Here is a 21,767-nt window from a genome sequence, read left to right as displayed (position 1 = left end):
CACTTTCTGGCACCCATCATACAGGCCCATCACATTTATTCTAAATATTTCCTATCAAATGTTCCTGACCAGTTTCCATTTCTATTGGAAATCTTGGACCATACTTCATTACATGATTGTGCACAAGCTACATAAATAACATCTGGGAAGACATGGCTATTTTTGCATGCACTGACATGGCATTTTTGGACTTTTTTTGCAGTAAGCCATGTGCACATCTCTTCCCTACATCTGAAAGAAGAGGTCTGCTTACCTAGAGAAACTTGGCATCACTGTACCTGCAGACTCAATGACTTCTAAGAGTGAATTATTTCTTTTCCTTAAAGACATCACTGACTTGCTACAGGTAGGGACTCTCAGGGTTCTGAGGGTGCCAACAGGTGTTAATGACCCTGACCAGCCTCACCTGGGACCTCCACCCACACACCTGGTCCATGGGCCCAGGAGCTCTATTTAAGCTCAGGCCTGGCCACATACTCATTCCTTCTTATGGGTGTTTTAGGGGTCTGCTTATTTTGAGTTCTGCTTCTTGTCTTGTTTCTTGCCTGGATCTGATTGCTAAAAGAATCTCAGTTTTGTCTTCAACCTTGTTTTGGACTGTATCTTCTGCTTTTCTTTCAAGATGGATCCTAAATTTGCTTTGTACCCTTGCTATGAATGTTGATGGAGCCTGTTCTCAGGACCCAGCTCTACCTGTCCCACTGCAGGACTGCACCCTGGAGGTGAGGATATTAACTATGCTATGGTCACCCTTGTTCCTGTCACCTTAAAAAGTAGTACTGCCTTGTTGACTTGTAGATGGAGATAAAGTGAGCTCAAGGTGCCACACTGGAAAGAAACAGATACATTTGAATACTTCTAATCTGCAAGCTGTAAGGTCTGTTACAGAGGAAGGAAAAAAAAAATCTTCAAATTCTTGAGTCTAATGTGGGAAAAGTTATGTATTTCTACTGGCTTTGGATGTGGTTTGGGCAGATGAACAGACAGCTAGAAAAATGTTGCTTTAGTTCACTAACTAGTAATAAAAACTAGAAGCAAGTATAAAGTGGAAAAAATCTTTCCAGTACCTACAGTCCAGAGGCATGATACTTGAGGATTATTTGTACAACAGTCTCAAAACAGAGCTGGGTGTCTATCAGTATTTTAACAACCCTGAAAATAATCTTTTGAGCAACAACTTTCATGAGAATAGCTTACCTAACTTTAATCTTAATAATTTATTTCAATTGATAAATATTTGAAACATCTTTACAAAAATAAGCATCCCTGGCAAGAAAAAAATCAGAAACAAATTATAGCTATTGACAAAAAAACTACTTACTTTAATTTTTCTTCAAGTTAGCAGCTCTGTTTTTTAGTAACTTGACTTTAAAGTTTTCCCCTTTTGAATTATCCATCTGCCAGGGAAGAATGACATAGTGTCAGACATCAGTGTAACCTGAGGGACACTGAAAATGCTGATGATTTTTAAGAACTGGTCAGAAAGGAGAGGTTGCTAAAAAAATTCTGCAAAGGGCATAAACACTTACTTCAAGGTAAAAAAAAAAAAGAAGTAACAGCAGTATGTTAAGATTTGAAGGTACAAATAGTGAGTAAAAGCTACTAAAGAATATACAACTTTAGAGCATTTTATTGCAGCAAATAACATGAAAGTATTTTTTAAAAAAGCTATACACATAAAGCTCACTGCTGAATGTCTTTGTGTGTTAGTATCTCCCTACAAGATGTTCTGTTTAATTTTGCAATGCAAGTCTCTTATTGCTTTCCTATACAGCAGGTGCTCATGGTGCATGTTTCCCTAAGTGATAGGAGTTGAGAAAGCCCTTTCCTGAAAGATCTTGCCTTTATCCAAAAGATATAAAAGTCCTTTTTTGTGGTTATCTGATTTTTACTAGTCACTGGTGAAACTCTAGGAATGAGATGACTTTCAGCTGTTAGTATAGCTGCAACACATTTCTGTGTGAAAACAGTAAATAGATGAAGATTCTACAGCTGGAACTGTTGAAGTAGTATGACTGCTGTGGTGGTGGGGAGGCTTTTCCTGAGCAGAATTGCACAAGAATATCAAATTGCCTGGGGAAAACCACATTGACAGTGACTAAAAAGCTTGTTTTAGTAACTCACAGAGCAGCTGCTTTTCCATGACAGACTTAAACATCAGAGCAGCTTCAGCAAAAACTATTAATTTCCCAGGTATGTTAAAAAAAAATGTAGAAAGTCTAGTGTTTTCTGCTGTAAAGGACCTATTACATACTTTATGGAAGAAATCTGTCCACCTTTGCTATGCAGGTTTTTTTTATTACTGGAAAATACGTGTATGGTAACAGCCATTTTCCAAATATATAAATTACATAATGATAAATAGAGCAAAATAAAGTTTTCCCAATGCTGAAGCAAACTTAATTTTCAGGACTCTAACCTGCTGCAGGGAAAAAAGTAATTTCTGCTAAAGGCAGTTTGACACAAGCAGGAAGAAGGTATGTTCCAGCAAATTTGTTTGGAAATGGGTTCATTTTCCTTGTGCAGCCATAGAGATGTGTTTGTTTTCTTCGTGTTGAGAGACTGACTTTTAAAAGAGGGATTTTGGCAAAAGAACTACTAGAAACTCAGGTTGACAGGCATGGGGCAAAAAGTGGGTGAGAAGTATGAGTAACAGCAGAAAACTGAGAGGCTGACAGCATGAACTGTGTCACCAGTGTCTGGCATCATGTATGCTCTTCTTGCTTATACTGTGCACCAGCATTCAGGGAGTGTATGATTTATTTTTCAGGAGTTGAGAAGTAGTTAACTAAATGCCTGCTGCAAAGCCCTACATACTGTATTCAACAGAGACATGGCAGAGAAGCTAAAAATTGTGAAAAAATGTTGTCAGCTGCAGAAATGATGCTGGGTTTGACCTTTCTGATTCTCAAAAAGCTGAAGTTCTGCTTTGGCAATATTTTACTTCCTTTTGTGATGAATTTTGAAACTTGAATAATGAGGATTTTTTTTTTTGCTAGATATGAAACCATAATGGTAGACAAAAACCCTGATGCTCTAGCGCCGTTTAAGTAGCTATTTAAATGCTTTAAAAAAAAGAACAAAACAAAACAAAAAAAAAAGATGTGTCTTTCATGGCCTAATTCAAGATGTTCAGGTTTTGGTGGCATGCACCTACAGCTCTAGAAACCTGTGTGTGTTGGAGCAGGTGACGGCTTAGCTGACCAGGCTGAAGCAGCGGCAGGAAGCGATCCCCGGGGGAGCCAACAGTTCACACCTCTCTGCTCTCGACCAAACCACGGGTGAGCACCGGTCACGGGTGGGTTCCCGCCGCCTTTCCCGGCTGCCCCAGCCTGCTTACCGTGCCCACCGCCACCTCTCCGGGCTGGGGGGCGGAGGGACAGCCCGCCCCGCCGCTGCTGCCTGTGACGCGCTCCGCTGGCGCCGCGGCGCGGCCCGGCGCTGCCGGAGATGGGTCGAGGCGGCCGGGCCCGCAGTGACGGCGTGGGCCGCCCCCAGCTCCGCCCCTGCGGGTCCCGCTGGCTGCCCGAGGGAGCCTCCGCGCCCGGCCCTGCCCCATGGCTTCCCCAGCGGCGGCGGGGCCCGGCGCCGCGCTGCCCCCCGGCACGGCGAGCCGCGACTTCTACTGGCTGCGCTCCTTCATCGCCGGAGGTGGGTGCCCCGGCAGGGACCCTGCCCCGCGCCGGGCGCTGCCCGGGCTCTGCGGGGCGTCGGGCTGGGCTTGGCCGGGGGCAGAGAGCGGGGGAAGAGAGCGGGGGCCGGGGCGGCGTGCGGGAGGGAGGGAGGTCACTTCCGTCTCCGCGTTCCCGGCGAAGCTGCTGGGGAGGATGCCGTCGTCTGGGGAAGCAGGGGACTCGCGTTGCCTGTTTTCCTCCTTTTTTTTTTTTTTTCCCCCCCCCTAATGCGGGTGACAGGGTAGACGCCAGTGCCTCGCACGTGTGTCAGAACCGGCCAAGAGCCCCGGGGCGTCCCCAGTGCCATGTTCAGAGCGCCCCGACCCTCGCTGGGGGGCTGGGCTGTCCCTGACCCGCAGCGGGAGCGTGTGGGTGGCGGGCAGCGAACGCGACCCCGCGTTATTCACCTCGTGGGAGGAAAAAACGAAGAAAAAAGGCTGTTTATTCGCCCTGTGGGGTGTTGCCGCCAGCTGCCTGGTTTGCGAGGGGGCAGGAGGATGGTTTGTTTGTTCCAAGTTTTCACGTCAGGCTGCGCTCTGTGTTGGGTCTGGCTCTGGGGCAGCGGCGGGGGCACGGCCAACACGTACCCGCTCCCCTGGGAGAGCAGCTTGGGCCGGCGTCCGCAGAGGGGGAGAAGCGAGCAGGGCGGGGAAAACTCTGGAGTAACTTCTGAGAGCTTCTGCTGCGACTTCAGCAGCTGAGGCATTGGCCTGGGTTTTTGTTAATCGGGAAAGTAGCTTATACATTTCATTAAGGCTTTAAGGGTTTTGTAACATACTTCTGATAGAGGCTGTTTACTTGTCATTGGGGCTTTTTCCAGTTCCTGAGTTTCTCTTCCCCTATTCCCTTTTAAAAATACATTAAAAAAAATTTTAAATCCTCATTTTTCTGCCGACATGAAGTTTTGCATCCCCTCACTTTTAATTTTTACCTCTTGGAAAGGCGTTGCAGGTTGTTGTGCCAAAACGACTACTGCACCACTGGATCGAGTAAAGATTTTGCTGCAGGCTCATAACCACCATTACAAACATCTAGGTAAGATGGCTGCTGTGTGCCTAATTTTTGGTGTTACGTGTGATGTGTGCGGTTTGGGTATGTTGAGTTATTCAGCGATGTCGCTGATGAACAAAGGTGCTAATCAGAGGGAAGGCTGTGTCTGGTCAGGCTCTGTGTCATGGTGATTTTTTTTTTTTAAGTCTTTAAAAAAGAAAAAGCCCTGTGCAAACAAGTTGCAGTATTGGTAAAGATTGAGATGTCAGGAAAAATCCTCAATAAGGCATGTGAGAGCTAGGCTTGATCTTGCCCCTCCTGAAGCCAGCAGGACATGGTACTGACAAGCTGAAAGCTGGGATCGTTTATGTAAAACCTGTCACCTCTGGTACCTGCTGCGGTTAGTCTGCTGAGTGGCTGCCAGATCTCAGGGCTGTGGGGAGAAGTGCTCTGCAGGGCTGGGTAGCCCTGGGGGGGCTGGTGACAAGGCAGTGGCCGCCACAGCCTGCGGGACTCGTGCCCTTGTGCTGGCAGGCAGCAGCGTGGCTGATGGGCGTTGAAGGCAGGAGAGCTGGGCGTGAGGTGCCGGTGGCTGGCTGTGTTTGGCGTCTGTGTTGCATCATGGTGAGGGAGAATGAACTCAGTTGTCCGTAGGGTCAGTAACACTCTGGGGCTGTAACAGTGCCCCCTTGTGCACAGTATTTGAGGTATTTTCTGTCGTGTTGTTGAATTATGTCTTAACTTATGTCCTGAAATGTGTTACAGTTGTCAAGGAAAAAAAAATGAGGTGCTTAGTTTGCTGTGTAATGAAACTTTGGAATTTTTAACTTAGACGCTGAATATATATATATATATATATTTAAAGGCTGGAAAAATAAATCTTGAAACAAAATTCAATGGCTATATTCACTTCACTATACCAAAAAAGGGAAACACAAGTAATGTGACGTTTTGGTAACATAGTTACAAAAGTATGCACTCAAATCTGCAGTCTGGCCATCAAAGGCTGAAATAATTGGTTTGACTGCTATTTAAAATCCTTATTTTCCGCTTGCTTTGTACCGTGCCATAATTGGCAAGTAAAATCTTTCATTCCTGCCTCTTTAGGGTGTTAGGTGTGACGGTTAATTGAGCTGTCTGACTTGAATGCATGCCTTTGTTACATGTAGGCAAAAAGGAAAATTATCTGGATGAGATACCTGTAAGTGCAGAGACGTGGTGGATTAGTTCATTGAAGTCCTCAAAATGTTTTTACTGCCCTTGCTCTGTGGAGTTTGTGCTGCAGGGATCTTGGAGCCTGTGTTTTAAGAAATAAGAACAGTAACTCATCGTTTCAGGGTAGAGAGAAATTCTAATAAAGCCATAAGTATTTTCAGAGGCATATAGGAAGTGTGGCATCTTAAAAAAACATCTAGCATTGAATTCTTAGAACCCCAGAAACCAATTATCACTTGTTTTATTTAACTTCAAACAAAAGTTTGTCAAGTACTTTCTGTCTGAAAGTAAGCTAAATCTGTAAGCTTTTTTTCATTCAGCTTTTCTATTAAGTAGTTGTATATGAATGAAAACAGTTTAGCTGGTACAGCTTATTAATTAAAAAAAAAGTCAATTTTATAACATGTAGCTAATAATGCTTATAATAAAGCTATAGGTTTTGACCAAACTTGGTATGATTTTGCATTATTTCCCACCTATTAAAAGGGAATAGGATTGCTTCTTGTTGCAGCAGCTCTGGGACAGGAAGTGTGATATGTTTAAGTTGCAAGTAATGAGAGTCTTAAACTTGTTTACTTCATTTCCTCAGTGATGGCATTTGATCTGCAATTTAGCATGTAGCAGTATTAGATTGTTTTCCCATGGCTTTAGATTAAGTATTAACTTTTGATTGACTGAATTGCAAGCCAACCATTTTCCTTCCTTCTGTTGCTCCTATAAGCTGCTGTGGGTGGATGGTGTAACCTGCAATAGGATTGTTTGCAGTCCAGGCAAGTCGTGGGGCCTGAATGCATGAATTTGGAAAGAGGTTCAGTGAGTCTGGGAACTGAGAAAGTTGATAAAACCTGACCTTAAACCTCCTTCTGGCAATGTTTTGGCATTGAAAGTCGATTTTTCCACTCATCATAGTGATGTGAGTGATATGGTCTAGCCTCAGTTCTATGCATACTTATTGTCAATAATATTTGCTTGATTTATTTTTTCCTTCCCCTGCAGTGTAATTGTTAAATGTTTTTTTGTATTGCTGGCAGGAGTGTTTTCTACATTGTGTGCTGTCCCCAAAAAGGAAGGTTACCTTGGGCTGTATAAAGGAAACGGGGCAATGATGATTAGAATCTTCCCATATGGTGCAATTCAGTTTATGGCATTTGACCAGTATAAAAAGGTAGTTGAATTCATTTTGTTTTCCTTTTCTTTTTATTTTCTGTCTACAATGAGTACAGATTCTTTCAGTGATGGAAACTAATGCAAACTTTTGTCTCTTAGTAATTAGCTGCGTGTCTTTTCAAGTTTGCTTAATTTTATCTGAATCTACCCATTTAAGCTGTCTGGGAAACAATGAAACATTGCAGTGTTGCCTAAGGAAAAAAATTCCTACCTTTGTAGTTATGAGAATAATACTTTTTATGAAAGACAAAGTTAACCTAAGTCTGCTACTATTTGTATTTATGGATAATATGGGAGCAAATTTTATTATATTGTGTTTGGTTTCTTAGTGCTTCAATGAAATAACTTTAAACTTGGAAGTCTGGATGTGACTCCTGTATTTGAACTGACAGATAACTATGTCAGGCTTTAGATAAAAATGACCTGGAAGAGAAAATGCTCATTTTGGGGTCCCACAAGAGACTTGTGGATTCCTTTCTGCTCTTGTGCATTTACTCTTTCATGATAAATACAAAATAAATCTTTTCAACATCTTTTGGAGGTCAGGTGTTAGCATGAACATGTTTTGAAACTTCGCTTTTGTGGTGAAAAATACTACTGTTAGTGATAAGGAATTCTGTGTTTCAAAGGTCAGATTAGTACTCAGGGTAGTAAATTGTATGATTTTTAATCATGACAGATTGGAATTGTGATTCCTTTCCCTAAAAAGCAAATATCAGAAGGCTGATACAAAGAAGTTTGTAATGACTTTGATATGCTCTTTTTTGTTGTATAATCATAAATGCTGTTGACCTATGCTTGTTTTATGTGGTGTTGAATAAGAGTGGATGCTGTGCTTTAGAATGAAATTATGAATCTGCAAATTTCAAGAAACCACTTAATATCATAGCAGTTTTTATCTATGGCAACAAGCATTCAAGATGTTTTGCAAGAATATGTAAAAGGAAAAACAGTTCTTAAGGAAGATGTTATATTATCATCTTAATAGCAGAAACTGCTTCTTAATAGTCCCAGTTATTTGAGAAAAGCCTGGAAACTAATTTCTGACTTCCTTCCAGGATGTTATGTGACAAAGAAAGTCCTTGCTCTCAAATGCTTGTTTGATTTCTTTCTTTAACTTTGTTTAACTGGCTTTTTTAAAAAAAATCTTTATAGGGGTATGTTTCATATGCTATGCATGGGAGAAAAATGTCAGTTTTCAACTTAGCTCAGTGTCCTTTGCTCTGTCATGCAACAAGGACAGCATTCAGTTTGTCTTGTTTGACACACATTAAAGATAACTAAATAATCTAGCTTCGGATGTAAACGGTATAAATATTTCAATTGTTCTGCCTTGTTAGTAGAATTGTAGCACTTTAGGGTTTTAATAAGAGGTTGGTAACAACAGCAGTGTTCAGAAAATTATTTTACCAGCAATAAAGTGCTCTGGTTTGTGTTTTTAGTGTTGTAAACTTAATGGAAACAGCCACAGAATTTGCATTAATGTGTTAGTAAACTGTGTGATGGATTTCCCTGTATTTTCTGATACACAACTGTGGTAAATGTTATCTCTTTTGTAGGTAATAAAGAAGCAACTTGGAATTTCAGGGCATGTGCATCGATTAATGGCTGGATCCATGGCAGGTAGAGTTTTGTACTTGGATTTCAGACATCCCTTTTGCTGCAAAGTTAATATTTTTTTTAGAGGATGATTTGCTGTGTTACTAGTAAATGGTTAATGTAACAAATAGTTGCCTAATGGAAATCTGTTTGTCTAAAAGAGCGTTGTTTAATATATATTTATTCAAGCATTGAATTCTGTGCTTTGTTGTAATACACAGTTTTTTATGGAGTTTATGGCTTTTAAAAAATGAAAAATCCAGTGTCATCAAGGTGAAGTACAAAGATGCAGGTTTTAAAGTTGTCTCATCAGCCTGTCTGCCATTGCTACTAGATTTGGATAGAAGCCCATAGAGGGAACTTCAGCTTCTTATATAGGTGGATTCTTTGGATTTGCCAGAAATGTCTATATTTTCAACATCAAATGCAGGACTATCGTGATACTTTTTAGACCATATGTGTGAACAATTTATCAACTGGTGAAACAGCAGTAGAAAACCCACTTGTAAACTGCCAGTATATAGTATGATTATACATTGCTATTTTCCTCTTGCTAGTCATTCAGCCAAAAGTAGCTAAGAAAAAACAGGGAAAGGTAAGTAATTTCTATTCAAGGTGGTTCTTCATGTGCTTTTACATTGTAAAACAGGCTTAATAATGTCTAGTAACAGTCCTTAAGTAGTGATCACATGAGTATTAATATTTAGCTTCTTCTGGAATAAAAGTACTGGGGTTTGTTAGTACTATCACTTTTAGTTAAACTAGGAAGACCTCATGGAAGTATTTTGGCTTTGTTTGCCATCAGAGAAGGAAAGAATTAAAGGAAACAATTCAAAGTTTCTAAAAAAACTAGCAAAACCCATTTGGCAAAATATGTTCTGGAGTTTGGCTGGCTTTTTGTCTGAAAGAAGTAGAAAAAAACCTTGGATTTTTCCCCTTTTTTCTTTCTTTCCTTCCTCCCAGGTTTAGCTGTAGAATACTTTTTTCCCAAAAAAAGTTATTGGCTTTTTCAGGAGTCTTGTCAGAGACCTGGAACCTGACTTGAGAGGCACTATGAAAACACTAAATAATCAGCTTAACTCTGACAGTGTTGGACATGCTGGAATTCTTTGTGTACATAAATTAAGAGCATCTGGCATTATTTTAAGCACCTTACTGCTTAAATCTGTTTTGTGTGGTTAGAGTAGCAGAGGTAAAATTAATATACAGTACTATTCTAAAACCATGATCAAATGAAATGCTTTTGTGAGGTGCATTTAAGTACAATATACTCCAGTCTGGTATTGAAGACCCCAAAACTGAGTAGATGAGCTTGACTTAAGTGTGCAGTTGAAATTAATATAGCAGTCAGATGTAGCAGTAGTGTTACATGAGAGTATCTTACTATTTGCTTACTAGTTGGCATTAGCTGCTTTTTGGGTTGTTTGTTAGATGTGTAAGAGGGGAGGGTTTACATTGAGTATACCAAGGAGATACAGAGATACAGGAAGAAGGAGGCATTAGGGAGAGCTTAGAGTTTGTTTTTATACAGAAGTTCCCTGGATTTGCAAACAAAATAAGAAAAGGCTTTCAAAAGCACTTGGTAATATTTCTTGCTTTAACTCCCATGGCTTAGTCTCTTGCTTGCTCCAACAAGGGATATTATTATTTTCTTCCAAGTTGAAATGGCTAAAGGACGTGGTGTGCTGCATGTCACCCCTCTGCTGGTGCAAAGGAGTCTTCGCCATTTCTTGGAACCCAACATGACACAGTTGAAAACATCCGTTTCCGTTTTGTCCCCTCTACACCATCCAGCCACACAACTGTCTGCTTTCACTTCTGTGTGATGCTTAAATCTTGGTTACATCAGTGTTGCATTACTAGCAGTCAACAGACCTGCTCCAAAGTGGTGGCAAACATGAGTATCTTCTGTTCTTCTGTTACTGATAAACAGGATCAAAAGCATATCCACAGGGAAAAACAAGGCGATGAGAGTGGGGGTAGTGCAGTGTGAGAAAAGAAGAACCTATTGTAATGCATATATATAAGGAGGCCAAGTTAAAGCTACTGTGGAAACTTTAACTCTGAATTTCCTGAGCCTTGTGTGATTCAAATTTGAGCTGGAACACCTCATTAACAGGTAAATGGTGGATAACTTCTCTAAAAGAAAGACATCTGGGGAGAAGATTGAGAAATCATAGAGGTTAGTGGGGTTTAGGAAATAACATGGTCAAAAAGCACCTATAATACAGGATGATTTTGCAAATCTAAATATTTCTTAGCTTTCTAATTGAAAAATCTGAACTAAAACACAGATGTGTATTTTTCCCCTGCATTTGATTAACTTAAAAAGCCATAAAAGACTAGGTGTTATCTAGAATAAACTCAAGTTCCATGAAGTGAATAGATGTTTTTTTAATCTATTTAGTTGTAGTAAAAGCGGTTGGAAAGGTTACAGACTGACTCAATTTTAAGTAGTCTGTAATTAAGTTACTTGAGTCAACATAGTAAAAAGTTATTTTTTCAGATGCAATTCAGAAAGAAATGATTATATATTGTAGGTTTAGAAATACTAGACTTGGAATTAGGCATTTCTTTAACCTGTCTGATAAATATTTGACATGAACTCTTCCACTGGATATGTAGTCCCTGAAACTTTGTTTTGATACGAAGATGCCTCCTTGATAAATTAATCTACTTTATACTAGTTAAGAGCGTATCTTCTGCAATTTAAGGCTGTGACTTGTTCTTATCACTTTTTGCACTCTATTTCCCTGAATCACCTGGTAGTACTTAATTTGATCTCTGTAGTTACTGAAAGTACAGCAAGAATAACACAGAAATTATGAAAACTTGTGCATTAGATTAATAGATGCATTAGTTGCAGTACCTGCTCTTTGCAAATGTATTTCACTTGTGGTTTTCTTTTCTTGCTCCAGATGTTTTTTTCATTTTTTTATTTTCAAAGAAAAAAATAACTAAGAATGGAGGAATAGTAGAGAAGTTGGGAGACAGATAAATCCCTATGTAGCTCATTTCATTATAAACTGCTAAAGCCTGGGAACCAAATCAAGGGCAGTCTAGTTCCTGTTGTGCTTCATTGATGCCAAGTCTCAGTAAATGGGTGTGTAACCTAGTATTTTGTCCCCAAAAGTGGTCAAAGGTGCTTGAGGACAACATTGTAAGTGACAAATAGTCTTTCCCTGACTTCCTTGACTTCTGAGTCAACATTTGCAACGGAAAAGTCTGCTGTTCTTGATGTAGTTCTTTAAAGGAGAGAGGAGCTACATTGCCCTGTTAGGATTATTTCAGGTAAGGCACTGGGAGCTGGAATATGTATCTCTTAACTTTTGAGATACTTACAGTTCTGTCCTGTTAAACGAACCATGGGAGAGATTTTTGGCTCAACTTGCATTTTTTGGGATAAACTTTGCTTTGTCAAGACAAGGAATCAGCCTTCATGTGCTGTGGTCAGACTTCTGATAACATAGTATTTAGGGAGTAGATATGAGATAGTGTTGTAGATTTCACCATGACTTTGTCTCTCAAAGCTGGCCATCATTCCTCCCAGAAAGGACAGTCTCTTCTGAGCCCCCACTCTCAGTTGCTCCAAAAAGCATATTTTGTGCATGATGTTATAAATCCCTTTTTTGCCTCAGAATTTGTGGCTAAAGGATTTAAAGAAAAAGTAAAAATAATAGGAATCTTATTTAACTCATTTCTACATATGGTTTCTTTCACTTTCATCTGTTGTTTTTTTGAATCGTGCTATTTTTGGACTGTGTTCACTAGTTAGTGCATTCACCAAGCTCTTGGTTCCTCTGGTTGCAAGTTTTTGTTCAGGGAATGTTCCTTCATATGTATCAGTGCATGATTTGAAAGAGAAGGGGCACAAAGTTGGCTTTTTTGAAGTAAGATTACTTTCCTATGAATTCCTAAGATCTGTAAAAGGTTTTCTCCTCTCTTTCATTTTTTTAAAAACTACTTAATCCATTTTACAATGTTCCTGAACATCGCAGGCAATCCATTAGGAAAAGGCTGCAGTCTGAGAGGTTGCGTTTAACAACATAGGTCAGTGGAAGTAGTCCTGAAGTTGCTTTGGTGTTTTGCAGCTTCCAGCTTTTGAACCCTATGAGTGAGAAATCAGAAATCAACTGCAGATGTCTGCCCTTTGTTCGGAAGACTTGTCCAAAATCTCTAAAAGATGTTTTTGTCTTCTAAAACAAATTACTGGTAGGATACTCCAGAAGGCCACAAACTTTACTCTCGATTGGCAGTTGACTGGTGTCAGCTTTTTGGATAGCTAATCTGTAGTGTTAATTTTTTTCTCCCTATATAATCCTGGGTATCTTCTGCCAGATCATTCAGTTTATTAGAGTTGTTTTTTTTTTCCTCTCCAGACATAAAGATTATGAAGTTTGCTGGAGTTGTTGTGTTCGGGTCTTATTGGTTTGCTTTTGTGGTTTTTTTGGTTGTTTTTTCCTCTGTTGTGGTTTTCTCTTGACCTTGTGGAAAGGAGGAGAAACGATACACATACAAAAAGAGGTATCATTCAGAGCCTATTAAAACTTAAAAGGAAGTGGCAATTTCCTGCCAGCATGGAAAGTGTTTGTCTTCTGTAGGACTAACTATTAAGGGTGTTTAGCTAAATCAGAGCAGCTGCTAGAAAGCAATAGCAGTCACAAAGGTTTTCTGCTTTCATTTTCTCCTTTTCATAGTATTTTTTTAAGAGATAGTGGTATAACACCAGAAAATTACCTTTGTTTTTAATAAACAGTTTTCACTATTCCCTTCAAATAATTTGTCAGCAATTGGGTGGTTTAACCCAAAGACTATTAGGAGGAAAGAATTTGTTATTCAGATAAACTGTTAGAGTAGTTGTTTTCTGTACTTGAGTTCTGTTTCCAAAATTGCAAGTTGGTCAGCATCTCATCTGTTTTGGAGCAGTTAATAACTGGATTAATCCAAATATTTACTTTTTTGGCATTTTGTGTCTAGAAATACCATTTTCTGGTCATAATTTTGAAACAGAAGTGCCAGTGTAATGTGAGCTATTAAAATGTAGTAATGCAACACAGTTTGGTACTCTTCATCAGTATCATCTGGTCTTTCAGTGTTGTTGGAATACACTAGGTATTTTCAGATGCAGGAGATAGATATGTGTATCTATATCCAGTAATCATATCAAATTCTGACACAACCTTCTGGAAATTAAGCATGTAAAGTTAGTATTTTGATTTGTAGGGTTTTTAGTAAGATCTGGTAGGATTAGGTTTCATGGCTAAAACTCAGTAAAGCTGATGCACTTGACTAGCCTGATGCCTGTGAGCCACAGACTTCAATAAGATTGCTCATGTGAATGCAGTTAGGCCCATCAATCTTTGGAAATTGGAGGCCTAGGTTTGCAGCTTCAGTGAACACCAAGTCTGAACATAAATCCTTCATGTGTTGCTGAAGTTTGTGTTCCTGTTTGCTGATTATGAGTGACTTAAAGTGTTTCTTTAAAGAAATAATTTGTATATGCTATTATATTCACTGCCACACAAGGAAATTCTAATTTTCAAAATAATCCTAGAATCAGATAAGGTGTAGGTGAGTTTTGTTTGCTTGTTTTGTTTTTGTTTTTAATAAAGGTATTACAGCAGTGATTTGTACTTACCCTCTTGATATGGTTAGAGTTCGTCTGGCCTTCCAAGTAAAAGGGGAACACAAGTACATGGGAATTATCCATGCATTCAAGATGATTTACACAAAGGTATTTTTTTCTTTTAATCTTCGGTCTTGTAAAAGCAAACTGTGCTTTTTAAAGAATGTTGCACTGCACTGAATTTAGTGGCTTGGTGGAAAATAACATGACTTCTTTGTGTGCACATTGAATTTTTTAATTATCCAGAAATTATCTGGATGCTTCCTTCTACTTAGGCTGTTAAGATGTAGCTAGGAGTTGTAAGTTGGAAGTCAAAAACAGCAGAGAAGTTGCTTTTCAAGAACAAGTAGTAATGATAAAAAATAATGTGGGGAGGAGGAATATGTGTAATTCAGAAATGTCTCCCAGATAATGATGTTGGAGGTAGATTTTTCTCATTCATTTTCACTTCTTTATCCCTGATGGAGCCAGGCAGTTGTCCCTTCAGTTCCTCAGACACAAGAAATGCAACTTGATGTTAGCTCCTTGGTGCTATAGAAGATGATAGTTATGTGAATCTGTATGAGCAACCGTGTAGCTTAAGATGCTTGTTGTATTTCTTGTCACAAATGTACTTGTTTTTCTTTCAAAGGAAGGTGGTTTTAGTGGGTTCTACAGAGGGCTGATGCCAACTGTTGTAGGAATGGCACCATATGCAGGTAAGTTGAAAGTGGTATTGGGCAGTCCTTCAGCAGTTGTGCTACTAAATTTACATAATGTATTTGCACACCTAGTTAATTAGGTCCTGATAAAATCAAGGATTCTGTGTTTTACTGAATGGAGAAGGGAGGCCAGTAGAAGCATTTGCAGCTCTTCAGTCTTAATCTAGAATCCATCAATGTGTGTTCAATATCTCCAATAGGCAAAGCCTAGCTTCTCTAAAACTTGGAGCTGAGAGGGACAGAGGTAAACCAGTGGTTCTTTTTTCTGCTTCCCAGTTCTCACACAAGAAAGAATGTTGGATGTTTCTCTCAAGCAGGTAGAGCAGAGCATGCTATAGATGGAGACTCAGAGCTCTTTCTTGGCTCCATCTCCTGGTGACTCTTATGTAAATACTTAGACAAGCTAAAGCAGTGGGTGATGTGGGATGGGAAGAACACGAGAACTGTCCAGCTAAGCTACACTCATATTTAAAAGATAAGTTAAAAAGATCTTAGTAGTTACTTGTAATTTATAACCCATAGTCTAGCTTATTTAAAGCATTATCTTAATGTAAATTATAAACACTAATTCATTTGGACAGAGGTTACTGTAGAAGTTCAAAATATTGTTTCTGCCTAGGAAAAACTTGGAAAAAATTGGAAAATAGTTCTGTTTTGCAATTGCAGCAGTTTATTATAATGTTGAATCAAGAAATAGTTTGCTTTTTTATGAAAGTACATAAAATGAAATTTCCTTTTAGGTTTTTCATTTTTTACCTTTGGTACCTTAAAGAGCATTGGACTTGCTCAAGCACCTAACTTGCTTGGACGGCCTTCATTAGATAATCCTGATGTCTTAGTTTTGAAAACACATGTAAATCTGCTGTGTGGTGGCATAGCTGGAGCAATAGCTCAGACGATATCGTAAGTTTGGGTTTTGGTTTTTTTTATATATAGCTGTTCATTCTTTGAGAATATGATTTTATGTAAGTCCAGTTGTTAGTAGGGTTTTAAAATCAGGTTAATCAGACATTGAGATTCAGTTCTTTCCTATTGTTTTGTTTACTAAATATCTATTTAATCTTCAGGATCTTTAAAGATCTATGCATTGACTCAGTTAAATGCAAAAATAATCTCCCAAAATCAGTTGGGAACTCGTTTGGTAAGCTATAAAATTTTGACCATGAACATAATCTGCAGAATTTGTTGTTCTGATTTATTTTGAAAGCAATGTAACCTGTGGAGCCATAGAATTAAAAAACAGAACACGTCTTAAATATTGTATTTGGGATTATTTTCTTAAATTATTTTGCCTGCTTTCTCCATTCTCATGCTGTCCTTGTTATATTTTATCTTGTCTATAAAAATAATTTAATGGACTTACGGCATCAATTTTTCACTAAATTACTGTTACAAATGTAATTTTCTACTAATCCTTAAACTGTTAATTTTATTTTTAATTTAGGTGTCTTATCTTTCCAGCATTTTCCAGACTGTTTTATACTCTCATCTGATCTGCATGTGTCTTCCTTTCTTGTGCCTAATGGAATACATTAAGAGATCTGATATACTGGTTTTGGTTGTATAGGGAACATCTCCCTTTTTGGAGAACTTTGAGCTGTGTTGTGAATCTGAGCTGGATTCCTGACTCACTGAAAAGTGAGCTTGGCAGTTGCACGTGGACTTTGCTGTACTCTTTAAAACAATATTCATACAGTCATCACACATCTGGTTGAACTGCTGTTCAAATATCTCCTCTGTAGATATCCCCTTGATGTAACTCGTAGGCGAATGCAGTTAGGAGCAGTTCTCCCAGACTCTGAAAAGTGCCTGTAAGTATTTTCTTTTCATCCATATTAACTGAATTCTTAGAAGTCTGAGCAAAGCTAAATTCTTAGTTTTAAAGTTTAAACAAAACAAAACGAAGGCCAGACTGCTATGTTGTTGGTTTCTTCATTCTCTTAATGAACAGGTAGCTTGGGAGGAACACACAAATTGTCTGAGCATCCAAGGATCAGGTTAGGAAAGCTAAAGCTCTTGTAGAATCTCACTGGGGATGTCAAGGACAACAAGGAAAGCTTCTATAGGTATGTCAGTGATGAAAGGAAGACTAGGGAAAATGTGGGCCCTCTCTGGAATGAAACAGAAGACAGTTATCCAGGATGTAGAGAAGGCTGTGAGGTACTTCATTTCTTCTTCGCCTCAGTCTTCAGTGGCAAGTGCTCAAGCCACACTGCTCAAGTTGCAGAAAGCAAAGGTGGGGACTGGGAGAATGGAGCACCACCCACTGTAGAAGTTTGAGCTTCAGAACCATCTAAGGAGCCTGAAGGTGCACAAGTCCATGGGACCTGATGAGATCTGTCTGTGAGTCCTGAGGGAACTGGTGGATGAAGTTACTAAACCACTATCTGTCATATTTGAGAAGTTGTAGCAAGGAGCAGTTTTAAGCTGAAAGAGGGTAGATTTAGATATTAGGAAGAAATTCTTTACTGTGAGGTTGGTGAGACACTGGCTCAGGTTGTCCAGAGAAGCTGTGGCTGCCCCATCCCTGGAATTGTTCAAGGAGAGATTGGATGGGACATTAGAGCAATGTGATACAGTAGAAAGGGTCCTTGCCCATGGCAGGGGGTTGGAGCTAGATGATCTTAAGGTCCTAGTATTAAATCAGGTCTCATCTTGAAAAACTGAATTTCAAATTGCCTCAATCAAATCCAATTCCAGGACAGTTTTATCTTGGCTACCTTCAGTCTTGTGGATTTGTGTGTATCTAAATGGGCATGATTCAGTGTGAACCTCCTGCATGGCAAATTGGATCTTATTAACAGTAGTATGTCCTTGTGACCTTTCATAAACAACCTAGGGGTTGCTTACTGTGAAAATTGCTGTTCTGTTTTCCTTAGCAGCCTTAATGCTTTTTTGTAGTGGCTCTTTTCCACTCCCAATAGTTGTAAAATAAAAATGTGTTAATTGTTCTTGGAGTTGTACCTTCTGCATTTGTGAGAACTAGTTTTACAGATATTAGGCTCCCAAATTTAACCATATTGTTGTGACTGTGTTTGGAGAGCTGTGCCTTGAAGGGGAGAGTAGATGTAGGTCTCTAGAGGATGAGAGGATAAAAAAAAGTAGGAAATGTTGAAGCTTTGAGGCATATGGAAGATGTCCTCAAGGAGTAATGCCTTTAATAGCTTGGAAGTATTGAGCACCTTTCAGATTTTTACATTGTTTTGCATTTCATGTCCATTTGCTCAGTTCCAAAATAAGTATGTGAGGTAAATATTTCTCCTTGCATATGTGCTGCAAATTCTGCTTTTAAATAAGGTCAAATATAATATACTTAAAGTCTAGGATTTATAGTTTGAGAGGAAATACTTTTGTCTTTGTAGCAGTGGAGGAATGTACATGCATGCAAGATGTAGGATACAGAGCTAAACATAAATTTCATATGCAGAGCTTTAGAAGGATGGGTAGTATGATCAAAGAAAGAATGGGATACAAGCCTGCATACTGATTTTTGATGCAAGAAGTGTGCACTACATTGGGCAAATTAAGTTTCTGTTACACTCTATTACATTTGTAAGAAGAATTAATTGATGCTTCTCAGTTCCTTCCTGCCAGATAGGCAACAGAATATGCATAGCCATTCTGGTATAAATTATCTTAATATGACTTTTAGGGCAGATGTTTTTAGACGAAGTTCTTTAGGTGGAATAGCACTGTCCTCTTTCCAGTTCCCAGTGCTTGTGCTTACATTTCTTGCAAAAGCTCAGATTGTCTTCTGAGTTCTATAAAGACTATGATGCTTTGCTATATGGAGTCCCATTGGTTTTTATCCATAGGTCTCTTAAGAACCAAGTAAAACAAGTGTGCTGTATTGACAGAGATTTTGACTATTGAATGTGCATGCAGTAGTGATTTGAGTTCTTTATTCTTCCAGTACAATGGTGCAGACACTGAAGTATGTGTATCAACAACATGGAATACGAAGAGGATTGTACCGTGGTTTATCTCTGAATTATATTCGTTGTATTCCTTCCCAGGCTGTGGCTTTTACCACATATGAACTTATGAAACAATTCTTGCACCTCAACTAATTTTTTGAAAGACTTTCCAGTAAAAAAACTACACTACCAGTCCTCAAATTATATTGGTGAGTGAATTACTTGAAGTTAAAAAAAAAACTATCTGCTTCTGTGGAACTGCTCTTGTCTGATGTTTTTATTTGCCAAAAAGGGGTTAATTTCCTGGAGTCAACCCAGGAGACAGATCAAAATAAACGTTAGCTGGGAACACTTCTTTGCACTTGATCTTGTAGGCTTCATTAATGTTAAGAACTGCACAGTTTGAGAATCACACCCACGTTTTGTATGGGCTTCAAGCTGTTAGTTGTTTAGCTTTATCACCATTTCAGCAGTTACACACATGGTTCCATTGCTTTTTCAGGTAGTAGCTGGACATCTGTTCTACTTTAAATGGAATAAACTGACTTGAACAAAATGCAATGATTTTCACATTCAGATACTTGCCAGCTCTGTAGAAGCCGAACTCAGCAGAGCCTAACTTAAGCATCTTTCACTTTTTTTTGTACAAATTTTCTGTGTGCAAGAACAATGCCTCGATCTCCAGATGGGTACATGTGAAAGTCTCTTCAACCGTATCAATAAAAAAATTACAAGATGTATGTAACATTATTTGAAATCTTGTAGTATGGAAACCAGTTTCTTGTCATACATTCTATTCTAAGAAATGCTGCTGCATTTACTTATTTAGGTATATGGACCATGGTCAACCTCTGGAGCAAGAAAAATGAAATGAAGGTTGTGTTGGAGTCTGATGTGTATGTACTGTTTCTAAAATATGGGATGAAACAGACTCACATTTTCCTCCTACAATTCCTTTTGCTGAGAGAATTCTTTTCCAGCCTTGTTTATATATGATTTGCATTGGTACTCTTGATTTTACTCACTTGATTCAGAAAACTGTGTAAAGCCTTTAAGCGATATAAGTTATTTATTTATTGTAAATATTTTATCTTTTAAGAACTGTTAATGGTTATGTGAAGTGGTGGATGGCAAGAATGGTTAATTTTGACAAATTTGACAAGCTGGATTCTGAATTATATATTCAACACCAACTTTTGTGGCTCAATTTTTTTTCTAGGTTCTTAAAATTATGTATTTCTTTGATATTTAACAATGTAGTTACGGACAGAAAATGAGATGTATTTGAATTTATTTTATTAAAATTTTTGAACTAATGTCTTTGTGTGATTTGCCCTGGCAACAGACTTAAATTCACTCTGATAAAAAAAAGTGTCATTTTTCTTTCCTGTGTGGTTTTGCTATATGAGCAAACAAGCATTTCTTCTGGTGCCAGTTCTTTGCCATGTTAGTATTGTTAATGATGCTTAAATTTAGAGGTTTACATCTTAGTTTTACTGGAAGTGATACATTTGAGGAACTCAAATAGGCAGGTCTTGGGCACAATAAAGCTGAATCCAGCATGTTCACTCTTGAGAGGAAAAGGGCAGTGAAAAGTGTCCCTTAAATAATTGAGTAGGATATTGAGTATGAAAAATAGACCTGGATTAAACTGTGCTGTATTTTCAGGATTAGTTTTGCAAAATAAAATCTTAAAGTGGATGAATGTTACAGTTGGAAGTATTGTAATACTTCTGAGCAAGGTCTTTGAAAGAAAAATACTTTTGAGTAGACTGGATTTTCTAATTTATTTTTTAGTAGCTGTATTTCTAATGCTCTTTTGGAGAGCTTAATCAAGTATTCCTCATGCAGTTAAAACATAGAATTGGTTTAGAGTATCTGACTACCGCAATGGAAACATGACTTAATTGTAAATGCTTTTTATATCCCTGTGAAAACTGGGTTTATTTTTGTGTTGCACTATGGAAGGATTTATTCCTTTGCTTTTCTGTCAGTCTCTTTAATATTTTCAGTGTACTGAACAAGCAACATGTGATTTTAGTCAGTAAAAAGTACAAGATGAGGCTCCAGTCAACTAATTTATATGCCTTAATCATGTACTTACCCATTTTTTTTTCCTGTTTGCATTTTCAGCAATTGGAAGGGGCCTGAATATCTGCTTTTGTCTTTACTTCCTAAAAATTATCATTTAATAATCCCATAACGGTTTTATCCCATGAAGGAATTATTTTTGTGAAGAACTGTTGTGTAGCCCTGGATAATATTTCTAAACTCTGTTCGACTTACCTGTTCCAATACTTTTTGGCATGAAAGTAGGAAAAAAAAGCCTCACCATTTTTTGACTCCTTCAGCTGAGACAGTCTCACATGCTTATCTGTGATACTTATTGAAAATCTCAGTCTTGGGGCAGATTTGTTTCCAGTGATTAAACATTGTGTCACTAAAATAAACCTTATACTTCATATTTGCATTCTTACAATTGAAAATTTTGCCTGCTGTAACTAAGGCATTTATGGACGACCAATATTGCAGTTTGCAGTCAGTGCACAACAAATTTTATGTTTGAACCTTTTTTTTTAACACTGATTAATTCCAATGTCTCTTTATTGTTTCATTACTAATACTCTCCACATGTTTTTTGTTGCTTAAGTGAGTTGAGACCTCAGGGTGGACAAATCTATTGATGCTCTTCAAATCCTCCCCTCCTTCCTGGAGAAAGGAGTATGCAAGACACTTGTTATAAGCTGTCTTTGGCATTCACAACTCAAAATAACTAAATGGCTGGGCAAGACACAGCTGTAGGTTCCCCTCAGACTTACCTGATTAAATGTGTAGCCTAAAAGTGTGCATATAAACCATCTTAACTCCCTGTTTGTCA

The 21,767-nt window shown here is 38.5% G+C and overlaps 1 protein-coding gene across 3 annotated transcripts; it reads left to right on the top strand.

Annotated features, from left to right (window-relative positions):
* Window positions 1-3,507: 3,507 nt before the first annotated feature.
* On the top strand, window positions 3,508-20,205 carry SLC25A16 (solute carrier family 25 member 16). 3 transcript variants are annotated; one of them, XR_007889356.1, is made up of 10 exons: window positions 3,508-3,651; window positions 4,617-4,709; window positions 6,911-7,044; window positions 8,606-8,669; window positions 14,258-14,379; window positions 14,903-14,969; window positions 15,713-15,875; window positions 16,715-16,783; window positions 18,886-19,098; window positions 19,392-20,205. XR_007889356.1 is itself a non-coding variant. In XM_051617937.1 (9 exons), the coding sequence occupies exons 1-9, from the start codon at window positions 3,558-3,560 to the stop codon at window positions 19,040-19,042; spliced, it is 963 nt and encodes a 320-aa protein (XP_051473897.1). In that variant the 5' UTR covers window positions 3,508-3,557; the 3' UTR covers window positions 19,043-20,205. The 3 variants fall into 3 exon arrangements, 2 of the variants coding, with proteins under 2 accessions (XP_051473897.1, XP_051473898.1); XM_051617937.1 differs by having other exon boundaries at window positions 18,886-20,205; XM_051617938.1 differs by lacking the exons at window positions 3,508-3,651; window positions 6,911-7,044 and having other exon boundaries at window positions 4,636-4,709; window positions 18,886-20,205.
* Window positions 20,206-21,767: the final 1,562 nt, after the last annotated feature.

This window comes from Apus apus, chromosome 4, assembly GCF_020740795.1.
Source record: "Apus apus isolate bApuApu2 chromosome 4, bApuApu2.pri.cur, whole genome shotgun sequence".
In the NCBI taxonomy this organism is placed as follows: domain Eukaryota; kingdom Metazoa; phylum Chordata; class Aves; order Apodiformes; family Apodidae; genus Apus; species Apus apus.
The sequence above is the reverse complement of the archived record's forward strand: the minus strand, read 5'-3'. Positions and strand labels throughout refer to the sequence as shown.

Coding starts and splice junctions, on each gene's coding strand:
- SLC25A16 (XM_051617937.1), top strand. CDS start 3,558: ATGGCTTCCCCAGCGGCGGCGGGGCCCGGCGCCGCGCTGCCCCCCGGC. Junction 15,876..16,714: donor GCAATAGCTCAGACGATATC/GTAAGTTTGGGT, acceptor TCTCCTCTGTAG/ATATCCCCTTGATGTAACTC. Junction 16,784..18,885: donor CCAGACTCTGAAAAGTGCCT/GTAAGTATTTTC, acceptor TTATTCTTCCAG/TACAATGGTGCAGACACTGA.